Source organism: Leptosomus discolor, chromosome 7 (assembly GCF_034619465.1).
Source record: "Leptosomus discolor isolate bLepDis1 chromosome 7, bLepDis1.hap2, whole genome shotgun sequence".
Lineage (NCBI taxonomy): Eukaryota > Metazoa > Chordata > Aves > Leptosomiformes > Leptosomidae > Leptosomus > Leptosomus discolor.
In genome coordinates, this window is record NC_141397.1 from 38,369,657 (window position 1) to 38,386,012 (window position 16,356).

General features: G+C 51.0%; 1 protein-coding gene across 1 annotated transcript; it reads right to left on the minus strand.

The window, feature by feature from the left end:
- Nucleotides 1–1,857: 1,857 nt before the first annotated feature.
- Nucleotides 1,858–14,846, minus strand: SENP2 (SUMO specific peptidase 2). The gene is made up of 17 exons (XM_086468552.1): nucleotides 14,530–14,846; nucleotides 12,672–12,727; nucleotides 12,104–12,222; nucleotides 11,206–11,281; nucleotides 10,593–10,671; nucleotides 9,118–9,247; nucleotides 8,091–8,194; nucleotides 7,306–7,403; nucleotides 6,859–6,916; nucleotides 5,749–5,812; nucleotides 5,316–5,438; nucleotides 5,019–5,150; nucleotides 4,404–4,607; nucleotides 4,197–4,276; nucleotides 3,077–3,161; nucleotides 2,492–2,587; nucleotides 1,858–1,920 (listed from the first exon to the last, which is right to left on the minus strand). Exons 1-17 carry the CDS (start codon nucleotides 14,844–14,846, stop codon nucleotides 1,858–1,860), a joined length of 1,884 nt encoding a protein of 627 aa, XP_086324678.1.
- Between the last annotated feature and the right edge of the window lie 1,510 nt (nucleotides 14,847–16,356).

Below are 16,356 nucleotides of genomic sequence, written 5' to 3' on the forward strand. Positions count from 1 at the left end.
TGGCAGGGGTAGGGCTGCATCTGGGCATTGCGTGGGGTGCTGACAGATGCCACAATGAGGGAACCCCTGCCATCGGCCCTGGACCTGTGCTCCTTCCCTCCCACCCATCAGGTTGTAGGGGCATAAGGACCCAAACCCCATCTGAAGGGCCAGAGCCCCTGAGTTGGCCTTCCAGCCAGAGGGGATAGTGACTGGTACAATTTCCCTGCCATCTCATACAGGGGGGCTTTCAGCAGCCACAGACATGTGGGCACTTCAAAGTGACCAGCAACCACCAACCAGTGCAGTGGCCCCTAACAGGGTTTAACCCACAAAAGTGCTTTTGGGTTGGTGTGGAGGGCAGGGAAGGCACTGGCTGTTCACAGCAGCATCACCCTGCTGCTTCCCTAGCCAAGCCCCCAGTGCTGAAGGGGTGAGCACAAGGAGGACCGGGAGGGCAGCCTTATGCCGCTAGCCCCTCTGTAGGGGTTGGTTTGTTGTTGGGTTCTTTTCCCCAAAATAAAAATTCTGCTTTTGTAACCAGCAGACTGCAGGGTCAGCCTCAAAACTGCATGCCCCAAAGAGTGAGGACTGAAGCTAAAGGGAAAGGAGCCTTAAAGCCTTCAGCTCCTGGGTCCCAGGGTTAATGAATAGCTACAAGCTTCTGAGCGCTTGGGGATCCAGGGACAATCGAGTATCTCACATAAGGACAAAACATGCCAGATAGATCGCCTTTGTAATGCTTCTCTCTTTGGAGGATTGCCTCTGGTTTTGTGATGGATTAAGCTAATCAGTTTGAAAGCAAAGCCTGATGCAGCTGCTGACCAGCAACACCAATGACAAACCAGTGTACCAGGTGTGCCAGGAAAACAGATCTTCAGGCAAGGAGCAGCACCATGAAGGCTGACTGTACCCACAGCGACAGAGGGGATGGCCCCAAAATCACCATCTTTCCCCCAGAGCTGAGCAGAGGAGATACCAGGCAGTCACCAGCCATGAATCACCTTACCTGGTGGTACCGACGCCATGACAGGAACAAGCAGACACGGTTATTTATACAAGCATGCGAACATGCGGCTTCCAAACCAGCCGTGGGGCAATTTTCCTCTGCGATGGTCAAGGAAAGACTTGAAATCCTGCTCCAGCCTTGGAGTAGAACCGAAAGGAGAAAAGACAAAAGCAAGGGGAAACCACCACGTTTCGTTTCAACTGATCTGGCTGGGTCTAAGCATAACGGAGCGAGGACTGACACGAGCTCTTCCTTTGGCAGATGTGTGGAGGCAGTGCCTGCAGCAGCAGGGCCATGAGGCAGTGACACCTTCCAGCAACACCACTGACCCTGGCAGGACACACGGCCGTAGCCCGGCACATCGGTGCGAGCACGTTTCATCCCACGTTCACAGCAGTACACCGCAATACTGCGCGGAGACGCCCCTAGGAGCCCGAAACAGATCCCGGTATGGGACAGCCTGTGTTCCCCAAGCTGCGCACACAGGCTTTGATCGTCTTCAGGGAGTTACCCCAAAGAGGAATCTCCTGCTTTGGTACGACCAGGATTGCACTTGCTCATCCCGCTGCTGAACGATATCCTGATTGCCCCTTCGGGATGTTGTGACAATGTCTTTGAGGCTTTTGTGCTCTGACAGTCCTCCTGACTAGAGGCTTCTTCCTCGTAGATTGTCAGTGAGCTAAAAAACACACTGATGGGTCAACCTTTTTTGCTGTTAAAAAACCCTCTCTGTTTAATTACCAGCTAGATGTTCATTACCGTAAGGCTCTTTATATAAGTTAATATATTTATTTTAACAAAAATAAATAAATACTCTTTTCACATGAGGTATTCCCCAGACCCCACCCCCCATCCCCCCAAAACAAAACTCAGAGAAGCTGTTGATGTAGAATTTCCCATACCATCTTCCTCCGGAAATAAGGCATATGACTCTGAAAAGAAAAGAAAAATCCCTGGAATAGGAAGTCACAGCAGAAAGAGGCCCAAAACACGCATAACCCCCCCCATTAACTCTCTAACGTGAAGCTCCTTTGAAGAACTGTCAACGCTCGCTGTTTGGGTCCAACATGGGGTTCACCCACGTGGCTCCCAACAGGGTGACATGACCATCCCAACACAACCAGAGTCACTCAACTACATAGCAGCTCACACACACTTTACTAAAACGGCACCGCACTGGCAAAAAGCCTGTGTCTAACCTGGGCAAAAGGGGAAACCCAGTTCTCCAAGAGGCCCCAATATCACAGACCTGCTGGCTACAGCCCCAGAGGGATCTCACTGGTTCAGCTGGGAGGCAGACCCCAGATGTAAGGATGGACAATACAGCTCTGCCCTGCTGAGGAGGCCACTGGGAAGTTCCAAGCCCAGCAACCAGTCACCAAACCCAGACAGAGGTACAAAACCTCAGGCCCTGCCCCAGACACCATTAACAACTGCTGTGTGACTTCCCCGACACTTGGCGCAGTGCAAAAAAGCCTGGAGCTATTCAGAACCTTCACTCACCTGGGTGAATGTGAGCGGCTGGTCTCGCGAGATGTGATTCGCGTACTGGCACACAAACACACCGCAGTCGCTGCCATTAAACTGCTGGGGGATTTCCTAATGAATGCAAAGATGGAGAATTTCCCTGTGTCTCCAAAGCAAAGCAATTTGGAAGCAGCACACGTTGCCCACACCAACAATACGCTCACAGGACACGCGTGAACCTGCTGGCACAGCCCCTTTGCCCCTCCCGAACACAAGGAATACACCCCATTAATGAAGTCATGCTCCAAACCAGAAGCCCACGCTCTCTGGCAACAGCTAAACGGATATTTCAATTTGACTTGTGAAACAGGGGCAGAGCCAGCTTTACCTCCATGTGGCAGACTAATTAAGGAAAAGAAAGCATTCGGCCAGCAGGGAGAGGCGCTGCTTAAAGATTTCATCCCAGCAGGGCTTCCTGGTCCACCTGCAGCCTAAGCTGGTACTGCAAGAACACAGGATGCTTATGGCCGTTCTCTAAAGGCCTGGACTTCTTAGAAAGCATGAAGACTTTGTGACAAAGAGTTCCAGTTCACAGCTCAAACCCAAGCAGCGCTCACGTACATGCGGCTCCATGCTGTGCAGAGTCCATTCAGAAGGCGGCAGGTCCAGTCTTCTCTTCTCCCGGTGTTCTTCTTGCAGGTATTGGCTGTTCCAAACAAAACAAAATCCCTCTTCAGCTCCATCATTTAGGCCAACGCAAAAGGAGCTGCTGAAGGATCAGAGGAAGATGAGTGGCAGGCCAGTAAAATGTCAGCGGATCCTCACAGCAGCTGACTGAAAGCATTTCGAGGAATAATCCAAATCTTAAATTCACAAACCCTGTGAGAGGCTGTGAGCTAATGGTCAGGAATGAGACCACTAATTCCAACAGGGACTTCCACAAAAGCATGAGCTTGTTGCTCTGTAGAGGTCAAACAACCCCACACCACTTGCTATCAGAGGAGGAACAGAAAAACCATGCAAGGAACCACAACGCCCTAATTCCAGCGTGTGCTTTAACACAAAAGCTTCTGGGCTGATGGCTCTGGCTGAGGAAGTGCCCAGGCCACCAGTTGCTGGAAGAATACCCTTGAGGAAACAAGGATTCTCTGCAGAGCTGCTCTCATACCCTCTCCCAGGCAGCTGCTGTTAACTCTCAGGAGAGCACTGGGCTAAAACAACTCTTGCCTTGTCCCTGTGGGGCTGCTCTCCTGTGCTTGCCCTGTTCTTGCAGAACAGAAGAGCTGGAGACAAAGGGAGAAGGAGCATGTTCCATAGCTCGCTGCAGTAGGGAGGAAGAATGTGACAAATTGGGGGGGGAAAGGTCTCAGCACAAGAGGAGGGCACAGGAGCTAAGCAAGAAAGAGTAAAAGTGCCTGCGGAGCTGATGGCCGGCAAGTGTGTGCACACCCTAGGGCACCAACAGTGCTGAGCTGCCATGTCAAAGCTCTTAGCGAAGGGGGAGTTCGAAAGCTCTTGGCTCACTGTAATCTTCTGAGTGGGAAGGTATCTGGCATCCAAGACCCTGGGTGAAGGGGATGATGTGAGACCAGATAAGTAGCCACCACTGGCAGAAGCAAATCAAAGATTTGTGTTCCGTAGCTACAAGAAAGGTGAAAACTTGCAACCATATCACTGGGACAAACCCCCAAAACCTTCTCATAATTCACCACATCAAAGCACCGAGTGAGTAGTTACTTACAACAAAGTAGCACAGATCTCACCCCCGTTCTGTCCAAATGAGTCGAAGTACCTGATGGTTTTCTTCCGCATATCTATGGCCTGGTGTTAAAAGGTGACTGTTAGACAAAGCACAACCTTGTGCTGCACGCACAACAAAACCTCAATGGCTTTTCTGGCTCGGTTTTTCTCTCTATCCAATTGTAAGTAAAAAGCCAGTTTGACTCACCACGAGGGCCCAGTGCGCTCTGAGATGAACGGGGACCAGGACGATGTCTTGCTTAAAGAGGTCTATACTTCTAGTCCACCTGCGCACTATCTGGTAACCCCCAGAAACTAATTTTGTGTAGAAAAACGTGCTGAACACATGGATGGCTGGGTATCCTGTCTTCTTGCTTCTTTCACTGAGAAGCATCAGGTAGAAGTTGATCACCTGTAGCACAAAGAGTAAACTTGAGATGTAAAATCAGACACTGGCTCAGCAAAAGAAAAACAGAGCAACAGGTCGTTGCTGGCCACCCTTGAGTACATAGCAGAAAGAATTTCAGCCCCAGCTCTGAGCTTTTCTGCTGAGAAATTTGCACTTGGTTACTTCTGCAGCTTGATAAACATCTGCACCCCCTCCAATAACCCAGACTAACTCCTGGAAGCTGCATCACACGAGAAGCAGAGGAACTTCCAGAAACACCAGGCCCTTGAGTACCTCAAACAAGAACTGCACAGCCCTTTCTAGGCTCTGCGGTGGAGGTCACCACATAACTCTGGAAAGACTTCTGCACACAGTGAAGGGGCATTTTTAAAGAAACACTCAATCAGAATCTCACTGTGCTGCGGCTCATTTTACCTCATCGTTCAGCCAACGCAGGTGCCTCAGGGTGCAGATGTCCTCACGCGTGATGTTGAGTTTAAAGGCGCTGCTCAGGATTTCGTCTGGCTCCCCTGGGCCAAACGCCGCAGCGACCTCTCTCTCCATGGCCTGGAGTGAACAATTAAATGGGGAAGGGCTGGGGAAACAGAGCCCGGAGCACACTGACCTGTGGGCAGCTTTCAACAGAAACAAGGCCTGTACATCAAGCCCAAGCGACAGAGCAACTGGCCCTGACAGTGTTTGCCAGGTCAGCGACAGCGTCAGCTCTGGTACCTCTGTCAGTGGAGAAAGGCGTTCGGGCTTCTCTGAGGTTCTCGGCGGCTTCTCTTCATGCGTGTGGAGGACAAGAGGTGCCTGGGGGAACTCGTGGAAGCCCTCTGCTGATGTTTCAGCTCCCTATTAGAGAAAAGGACATGAAGCTAGCACATAAGCACAGAGTTGTTTGCTAGGGGACACTGCAGAAAGTCTTGCTTAAAGGGGAAGAATAAAAACAGGACAGTGCAGTGTCCAGAAACAAAACGAATGGCAGTGGGAAACCCTTGTACAGCGCTACTCATCAGAGAATGCTCCTGCTTTCCCAGGGAAAAACAGCCGGGATACATGCATTACTTACTCAATAACACACATCAGTGAAGTGTGCAATGATTTCTGATCACAAACACCTGTATGTTCCTAAAAAATGAAATGATGACTAGCACAAGCTTACCCCTGCAACAGCTTGTTTCACTGCTCTTCCATGTAGGGGGGAGCTGGCCGCTGGGCTGTTGTACCTGTGAGGAGAGAAAGAGAGGTGAGCTGTGTATTGGTGCTGCCTCACATCATTCTCCAGAATTCACCTTCTGGAGCAGAAATGCTTCTTGAAGGCCGATTCTCTTGACAGCCTCAGTCGCACACAAGAGCAGGTGACAACATCGTCTCAGCTTCCAGCACCGTTCTTCCGTAGCAGGAAGACCGGGATAGAAGGAAGAGCTGGGAGCTTTGCAAACTGTTGGCCACCCCCATGGGCGAGAGACTCCTTTTGTTTATCAGTGTCATTATTTGGGAAACAGGGAAGCAACCAGCACTTCCTCTGTCAATTTAAGCACAGGGACAGTGCTGCACAGCTAAATCTAGCGCTAGTGTTTAAAGCAGGGACGAGGACAGGGACAGAACAAGCTAGAAACCAGGACTGTCACAGCTGACTCTCTCTTTGCTCCCACCTATGCATTCTCCTCTCTCATTTAAGGGCAGGTCACTACAGAAAGACACGTGCATCAGACTGCCACAACAAATCTCTCCCTGCAGCTGCACTTACTGCAGCCAAAAGCCCGCTGCCCTCACAACCCCAAGCCATCTGAGCTCACAGTCCAGCCACCTCAGACAGTCACTAAATCCGTCAGTCACAAAACCTGCCTCAGTCCCACCAGGCATTACGAGCTCCCAAATCTTTATGCTTAGGATCCTGGTTTCAAAGGGAAAGAAGTGAAATGTCAGCTCATTAGTGCTTTGGCAGAAAGGCACTCACAAGCAAAACTGCATTCTGCAAATCCCAGGACAGCCTGATACGGCCACCTCTGGCTTCCTGCCCCCAGCAAAGGGCCCAGAAACCACCACACCAGCACAATCTAGTTTGGCACACAGCAAGCCCCCAGCATGGGAGTTGTGGTTGAGATGCAACTGGCTTGCGAGCAATCCCAAAGCCACAAGCCAGCTACTCCTCTGCCACAGCACTGGGACAGTCACTGTGATTTGTCTTCTTCTGGACGCTACTGGAGGGTGAGAAAGACATGCATGCAGGGCCAAAAGAAACAAGGTCCATGGTAAAAAGAGACTCTACCTGGTCGTGTCACTCCTCTGTGCCCACCGGGGGCTGCAAACGTCTGTATGTCTGATATCTGCACAGAAAAGCACGACGAGGAAAATCAGAAGTCAACTGGAGTAACGTCTTTCAAGTACAAGTTTAAACAAACTTTTTCACTCCCACAAAAACCTCACAAAGCCATTTTAGACAACAACAATCTATGCTTTGCAGGGGGGTTCCCCCTCTTTTTCTTCTCCCCTTCTGTCCAGAGACAGCTCATTTCTTTCTAAGAGCTGACATAAGCTATACCAGCCTAAACACGCTGGCTGATTTAGATTTCCTTATAGACACAGATAAAGTACAGACTGGCACTGAACAAATCTTTCTAGCATAGGCTATACCTTCGAGACAGAAGGAAACGCCCTCTTTTGATTCCAAGTCTACCTACAGAGTGGAACAGAAATGTATTATGGGGACACTCACTGGTTCTTAGTGTTGCACATGGATAGACATCTCCGCCGTATTTTTGTATTTCCAGGTGACTCACAGGCATCACCGGTTCCTGGGAGGAGGCTTGAACACTTGGATGCAGCAAAAAACACCAGAGAAGAATCATAAGTTTTATATGTCTGGTATTTGTCATCAGTGCATACCAATTCTCTAGAAAGGACACAGTTTATTCGTACACAACTGTCTACACTAGAGGTGGAAGCCATAGTCAGAACAATAGAAATATGTAGAGTAAAACGAGACTGTTCAATCCCTTAATAGGAACAGCCTGTCTCCTGCGCTGCTTTCGGGACAAAATGCAAAGGGCATTTCCCTGAGGAGCAGTTCACCTTCAGAAGCTCGGCTACTTCCACCTCGGGCATATTATGTAGGAGTCACATCTTCTGTTTCTTCAGAATTTCAAAAGAGACAAATCAACCCTGAAATGGGATTCCTTTACCTTCTCACCAGCAAATCAGTAGCTTTTTTGGCTTGTCTTTAAAAATAAAAGAGAATCCATGCACATCCCACAACTCTCTAGATTAAACTGAGGAGGCCACTTCATTTTACTGGACAAGACAGAATTTACATTCAGAGAATATTCATGTTTCACTGCAGGGAGCTGAAGGGGTCTCTTGAAAATTACTTTGCCGCAACACCTGCCCTGGGACACTGTCCAGAATCCCGAGGGCAGGAAAGATTAATTCCCCTCCACTTCCATGTACAACACCTACAAAGCTACCCCCAAAAAACTGAATGGTTCTTTTTCCTGTAATTACTTGCGGAAGCTTGTTGGCTGTAGAATCGGGCGGCTGCCAGGATACTTTTCCTTTACAAGTTGCAGGAGCTGCTGGTATTTCTCCTTTTCTTCTCGCTGAACATCCTACAGAATGGAAGGAAAAACCAAACAGATTAGAACCACTGCATACGAAGCCCATGTTTGGAATCTGGATAGAGCATGGGAGGCATTGGCTGTTCCCAAAATCCTGGCACATTGTTCAAGTTTAATTTAGCAGGAACTCCCACAGCTCCATTTTGCGTTAGCCCTGTGCTAGGAACTTGTGTCCCACCAAAAAAACCTCCACACACCTTCTGCAGCTGTTCCCTCAAATGGGGGCCTCTTCCCTTCAGCTCTGGACTGCACCTCTGGCACAGCCACCCAGGCTAATATGCACTCCTGGCCATATACATCATGACTGGATGCTACGGGTCCCCAGGGTTTCTTAATCACACTCCACACCTTGACATGGCCTGCTTCCCCATGACCTCGCGGGAAGTTCTTCTCCCACGTAAGCTGGGTTTATCAGGAATTTTCAAGAGTTGCTGCAGATACTGGAAGGAAAGGAGAGGGAAAGACCTCTCAGAAAGTCCTGTAAGGAAGGACTGTCAGCAACTGAGTGGGGTTTTGCCTACCTCATCCTTTCACAGTTGCTGTGTAAAGATCACCATTGGGCTAGTTAAGGGCAAAATAGTGAAACAACTCTGCAACAAATACACACTCAGTGACAAGGCAGTTCAGCTCCACTGCCAAGTGAAACCAGCTAGAGGGTCCTTCCCCAGTACAACATTTCCATGAAAATGCTTTAAAATTCAGCCTTTTGGCAACATGGTACTGCTCTGCTCCAAGGCTTGATAAATGTCAAAGGCAAATAAAATGCAACACGCCGGTTTTCCAGAGGCATTCGTACAACTACATTAACTGCACCCACTGTGCTGCTACAAACTGCCTCTTCAGCGTGGACGTACAGCTTTGCTGTAACTGTTGAGGTGTTTCATTTCAGAAGACACCTGGCTCACCCAGCTCACCTCTTCCGCAGCACAGAAGAGCCTCCCCATTTTGCTGACCTCAGAAGGTGTCGATTCCGGCCCAGGGCGCTCCTTAATGGGCGGCCTCAGTGTCAAGATGTTGTCCGGAACAGGTTTGATGTGGTGTTTCCTGCTCGCGCTAAAAACACCAACAGCAAAAGAAAACAGTATCAAAGGAACATTCAAATATGCATCTCCTGATTCCAGCTCCACCACCAACTCTTCTGTAAAGCACATACACCAATGATGCTGGAGACAGATACAAGATGTCTATGACCTTCAGAGGGAGCCCTGCTGTCTTCAACTGGCTAATGGGAAAGTACAGAGGTGTAAAAGTGAAAACCAGAGCAACTGCCTTTAACGTACACTGTTGTTTGATCCACATGTCACAACTGCCCTCGGAGGCACATGTGACACCACGGCAGTCCAAGCCCTGAGCCAATACAGAAGGCTAAAGAACCATGCAGCTCTGTTATTCACACTGCCCAGCCCTTAGCTCTTCTAGAAGCTCCTGCGCTGGCACCAAAGTGCAGCTGCTGCTTTCTGGCAGAGCCCTCCAGAGATCACCTGACCCAAAGCCCTGCTCAAGCAGGGTTGCCCACAGCAGGTTGCCCAGGACCGTGTGTCCCGTTGGGTTTTCGAACACCTCCAAGGTTGAGACTCCACAACTTCTCTAGGCAACCTGTGCCAGTGAACTGGCCGAGGGTGTGCTCTGTCCCCTTGTCCAGGTCGTTACTGAAGACATTAAACAGAGCTGACCCCAGTACGGATCCCTGGGGTTCACCACTAGTGACTGGCCTCCAACTGGACTTTGTCACCACGGTACCTCCAAGCTGCCGTACGCACAAGACTACCAATCCAATTTTGAGACTGGAAGGCAAATAGCGGCATCCAACCGCATCAGGACCCATTGCCTCCTTCTTCCAGCTATTCCTGACCCTGAGGTAAGGGTACAAACAGTGCCTCAGCATCCCCTGAATAATAATTCAAGACAAATGCAACATAAAGGCTGGTCCTTTCATCAAATCAGGAAACTACTGTGTGCCAAACCTTGTGGAGGTTTTCTGAGAGAAGGTTGGTGGGGTCTTTGCTTTTGGGTTTTTTTTTAAATAACAACTGCTCTTTTCCTGTCAGATTAACTATTTAGGATGTTTTCACAAGCATTCTGGTCTCAGCCTCTTCTCAAGGTCAACAATGCCTCCTACCACAGACCTTTAAGCTGTATTTAATCTCCTGTGTCTATGAAGCATCTGGATGTAAAGAAAAAGTTGAAAGTTTGCTGGAGGAAAAAAAACCAACACCTGGAGACCTCCCTTAGTAGAGCAGCCTGGAGGAGTTCCAGAATATATACTGGGAAAATACTGCTGTGTGGACACAAATACAAATGTTAGGCAGCACAGAGGAAGTTCAAGAATGAAAGTGAAAGACAGTAAACGGTCCAGAGAAGTCGTCAAAGAAAACGAAAGGATTTTTACCTCAGACATGGGATTGTCTTATGAGAAAGGGACAGTGTTTCCTTAGTCAAGCAAGCATTGGTTCCACAAGGCAGTGGGTCTGTGGGAGAAGAGCACAAGCCTTCAGTCACTATTAAAAGCAACTGAAGAGTTTTGTCAGTTTACAGCAAAGAACTTCACCAAAGATAAGTTATGTTCATTTCCTCTCTTACATCATAATACTATTTGTGTTGTGGTACTTGAGGACATTTTCAGATTTTCATACTGGCAGCTACAGAATGTTGTGCACACAAGGTATTGCCAGCCCAAACCAAAACTGAAAAGGGTTATCAGGATCTACTACCTAAAATTGGCGTTTAAAACAACTTCCTTTGGCAAGCTAACAGTGGACATAGCAGAACTGAAGGACTGCATCCAAGGCAGCCCTTGTACTGAGGTGACAAGATAAACGCCTGGCCCCAATCCAGAAGCAATGACAGGATGCAGGAAAAAAACAGGGGCCACACTCAGGTATTCCTCGATGCTTCCTAGATAGTGCACCCGGAATAATTCCTCTATGAGCCTAGGGGTAGAGCTAGTAGTGCACAAGGGAGGGTGAGAAAGAAACATGTGAATAACTTGATGTCAGCCTTACCAATCTGTAGCATTTCTACTTCTAGTGCAGAACCTGCCGGTCGTTTAGATGAAGGGTCAGAAGAAGTGGACTGAGTCTTAAATAAAAACAGAGAAAGTACCAACATGAGCCCAACCTGAATGTGAACCCAAGCCAACATACACGTCCTGAAATTCAGTCACCTCTATTATGACTTGGGGACCATGATTTGCCCGTTCCGATTGCACCAGGATCTCAGACAAGCACACTTTGATTTTTTAATACAGGCTCTCATACGTGCAGTGATTAAAATACGAGTTTATCACTGAGTTCTCCTCAGTCAGGTCCTATATATTCCAAAGCATCATAGTTTAGCCCTTGAAATATAGATTTTGTACAAATAAGAGCTTCTGACTCCCTCAGGAACAAATAATTAGAGCGTGGCAGTTTCTTACTCCTCCTATGGGGCACTAAGAAAAATAACACCACACCTTTGAACCGAACTAGGAAGTCAAGTAGTTTGTGACTCGTATTTACACAGCCAAAGTCCTATGGGAATCCTCTCCTGGGCAGGTCAATAATAAACCCAGCAGAAAGAGCTTCATCCAGAGGAAATATGCCGGTTTTCTGCTAAGGTATTTGGACTCCTCAACTACAAGCTTGAGAAAAAGACTAATGGTTTACAAACACACTGAAACTATCAACTTGCACAACCACAAAGTATCTGGCAGACAACAAACGTTTTGCTCCTTTTTCACCGGCGAGTGCTGGAGTAGAGCACGCCGACTCGAGCGAGGCAAATCCACACACGAGAGCTGCCTGCGCCCCATGGAGAAGAACCACCTGCTGCTGCACAGGCCCAACTTCAGGATGCATTCGGGAGAGCCGCGTCCTCTTTCATCTAGCACAGACTCCACCTACTTGCAAAATCCTTGCTAACCTGTTCTGCGACGGGAGCAGCATGGCTGGCTGAAGCCTCCTGGTGTTCACTGGCTGCCTTGGCCGGCCACTTCAGCACAGCAGAAACTTCCTGAACTTCACGCTCAGGGGTGGTATAATCTAAAAACCAAAGAGAGGCCATAGAAGAACATGACTTGAGAGGGGATTAGGAGTTCTATTTGCACCAAAGAAAGCCATCAGCCAGACGGGTATTTCGAACTGACAGAGGGCCATGGTGAATACAGACAGGAGGGAGCACACAGCTTTGGTTTGAAATACTCTTTTCTGCTGACACTCACAGGCTCCCCGCCAGGGAGACCTGGGCTATCTCCTGCTGGCAGGAAAAGCAGTGTGCCCTGCCACAGTCAACCCAGGTAACATCACCTACAGGGCTCAGCCCCGTGATATAACCTCGAGCCACTGGCTACATCGACAGCCACACAGAAAGAACGGCTCGAAAAGCTACAGTTTCACTAACAACACTGAAGTACAGAAGCCAGAGAGGCTTCCAAGGTCCATGAAACCTACGAAAAATGAGCCATATGAATTACCTCTGTCCTGTGCAATACCTGCTTTAGGCTTTTTTGATCGCGCCTTATCAGGATCTTCCACGGGCAGCCCAGCACTGAGGAAAGAACACAGAGAGCAGTGTTTCACAGCCTCAGGGCAGCTTCTCACAGGCTGGCCCCCTTCATGGGGTCTGAACTCCCCAAGTTAGTTCCCCCGTCCCAAAGGCCGCCCCTCCGAGCGCCCCAGGATCCCCTCAGGGATACACACCAGTGGCTCTCACCAACACCCCCACCACTCCCAGGCCAAGGACCCCTCACAGAGAGCTCATTATCCCACTAAAGCACATGAGGCCTCTTTTTCTCCTTCTGTCAATGCTTCCTCATGTTTCATATTTGTACCACCAAGAAATTGCTCAAGTTTGTAAGTAAAGTGCTCCTCTTTCTTCCAGGAAGGAAGCATACCAGATTACTGAGCCATCTCAGTGCATCAGTCACTGGACTGAGTTGCAAAGAAAAGTCCAATAGGACAGGAAACAAAAGGTGGAAAGCAACTCACGCCTACACCCACGGCAATAGCTGACTGCTAAATCAGCACTCGTGAACTAGTCCTTGAGATAATTCTTAGCTGCACCCTTTCTTATGAAGCCTAAGCCTAGGTATTATATCAGTTGGCCTCCCACAAAATAATCACTTCTAAGCTGTTATGCCCCCAAACCCTGCTGCTATCATTGCTTCCGGACTCTCTTCCATCTGTATCAGCAGCACAAAAAGTAGCTGATATCCTGAACTGCACCTTTCATACCACAGAGAAAATAGCTATTCCCATGCTATCCAAGTCAGGCAGAAAACATTGCGCGGTGGCTGTTGAAGGCGGATCTATTCCTATACAAATGCATTCTTACTCAGCGTGCTTGATATTTCAGAAGGTAAAACTGAAGGAGGCAAAATATTGGTGCCCTCCTGTGCCACCCTGAGCATAAGCCAACCCGTTCTGAGCTGCTCCTCAGTGAAAACTTTCCAGCATTGCTCTTCTGCAAGGCCAAGGCACAACCCAACATTCTCCTGGCTACGCTCCGAGACCAGCACAGTTTCAATATCTGACTGTGGTTACAAGAGCTGCTTTGGGACAGAAGCACCACTTTCTCCAGCTTCAGCAGAGCACTCTGCTCTAGGGAGAGTGCAGCTTTGTCCTTTAGTACTTTACCAACCACTTGGAGGTTTAGAATTAGTTTGATCGCAAGAAAATATTAATTGTGTCTTGGTCATTTGGAATAAATTGGGGAATCTTTGATGTTCTGAAGCAGGCGTGGCCAGGGAACACAGATGGGCAAAAGGTAAGGGAAAAACCAATCTCCCTCCGTCTCCCGTGGGAATACATAACCCATGAGAAGGTTAAACTGTGTCATTGCAACTGGGGTTTTGCCAAGGGCCTGGGAACGACAGGTAAGTGCACACGGTGCTGGTAATGTTTAAAACATGCTGAAAAAATGGGCCAGAAAAGCAAAGCAATTGGAGACTACTCTTATGTGAAGATGCTTTCCAGTCCTCCTCCACGCTCTAGAGGAGACAGCACCTATTTCTGCCCAGCATTTTACTTGTCTCCTTAGCAACTACAGGGAAAAAAAAAAAATAAAAGCTCTTAAAAAAACTCTGTAACTCCGCACACACCCAGTACACGCTCAGACCCGCTTCTTTTCAAAAACTCCCCCAGCCGGGCCAGAAGAAGCGGTGCAGCCTGCTCTGCTTCTCCCACTCTCCTGACAGGGTGGGCAAGGGCGGTGGATGGTACGGATACCCTAGGAGCCCAGCACAGGCCCTACCGCCCTGGAGGGGTGGGGGTCTGGGCGGGCAGAGGAGCCGAGCCCAGCCCAGGGGCGGGCAGCCGGAGCGAGAGGAGCCCCAGGGCCAGACCCCGCACTGCGGCGAGCCCACAAGGCAACGGAGCGACTGACGCCGCTCCCGCCCTCGGCTCAAACACCTGAGGCCGAGGCGAGCCGGACGAGGCGCCGGGCGGGCTCCCGCTCCCGGCCAGCGGGCCCTGAGGGTCCCGCAGGCCCCAATCCGGGAGGCCGCGGGGGCTGACAGTGGGGCGAGGCCCTGGGGCGGCCGTGAGGCGGCGGGGCGGCTCGCTGACCTGGGGGGTGGCCTCTTGCGCGGCGGCGGGGCCGGGGGCGGCGCGGGGCGGCGAGCGGCGGCGAAGAGGGCGCCGAGGGCCCCTAGCAGCCATCGGTACATGGGCCCCGGCCGCCCGCGGCGGAAGTGCACCCCTCCCGCGCCGCGCCGCGGCTCCCCGCCCACACGCGCGCGGGACCGCCCTTCCGTTGGCTCCCGCCGCTGTCGGTCTGAAGACCGTCCCCCCGCCCCTAAGGAGCGGAGGGGCGGGGGAGCAAGGCGGGTGAGCACGCGCACTGCCACTCTTCCATGGCCGGAGGGGGGCGGTAACGGCCTGCCCTGCCCGCGTCCTCCTCGCCGGGCCCGCCCCGGCCCCTCTTGAGGGACCTTCCCCTTTAAAAAGTCCCGAGCCGGGCGGTGGTGGGAGTTCGTGCCAGTCGTCCGGGCCCCGCCTGGTCGTGGGGAGCTGCTGGCGGGGAGAGGCCCCTCCGGCCCCGCACAGCCCTGGGACGCCGTCCCGCGCCGCGGGGATAGAGGCTGGCGAGACCCTGCCCGCCGCCTGCCGCTTCCCCTGCCCACCGCGGCCGGGGAGATGCCGAGCCTGGGCTTACCCAGCCCGGCCCTGCCGAGGGCACCGGCCCTTCTTGCCCGCTCTCTCCACAGCGGCCGCCTGGGCCATGGCTGAGGCGCACCTGAAGGGTAGGCGAGCGGGGCCCGCGCTCCGCCATTGTGACGACAGCCGCGGCGGGGCGCGCCCAACCGCCGCCCCGGGCGCCCAGGCCCGTGGCCCCGCTGCCCGCCCGGGCCGGTGCTGGCGGACGAGCTGCCACGCCGAGCTGGCTCCGGGGAGTCCGGCCAGCTGCTGGGGCCGCCCCTAGCCCTGTCGCGCTGTGAGGGGGCTTCGTAAGGCGGCGCTTCCCGGCCATGTGCCGGGAGGGGTCCCGGGGCTCAGAGGGAATAACCTGCTCGGTAGTCGGGCTGGCTCTTTTCGACGAGCTCCTCCGTGCCCTCCGGCAGCCCCGCTTCCTCCTCCTCACCGGGACAGCGGTGTCGATGGTGCTAAATGCTTTTAAAACATACATAAACATAACTATTTCAAAATAGGCTGCATGTTGTAACTCCTGGGTGCCTTTGCAGGGCAGTTTTACACCGGTTACTTTTCTCAGTCCCTGTAGTTTACGCAGCTCGTGATTAACTTTATGACTTAATTCTCTACTATGCTTTTTAGCTTCTTGCTCAGCACATTGATGTCTAATGACTCAAAATTACGACATTTGGTGCACGTGAATCTAGAATCCTGTTACTGGCCATTTGAATACTCTTGCTTGCTCTTTCCCACTGCCCCAGTCCAGCAAGGTTACACGTTACAATGCAGGGCCTGTAGTTAAGGTGTCTTTACTGGGTCCCATGGTTGCATTTTTTGTTCCCTGTAGTTTACACAGCTGAAGGTTAAGCTCATGGCTTTGCTGTGTCTTATCCCTTTCTGGTTCCTGCTCAGGACAGGAATAGCTCTCAGTCCACCTCTGTCCAGCAGCCCCTTCAAGCCTGTGTTATGGTGCATCGTAGCCGATGGGATTTATTCCACCTGCGTGCTGGGCTGGGTAACCTCATGCACATGTGAACACGGTGGGAG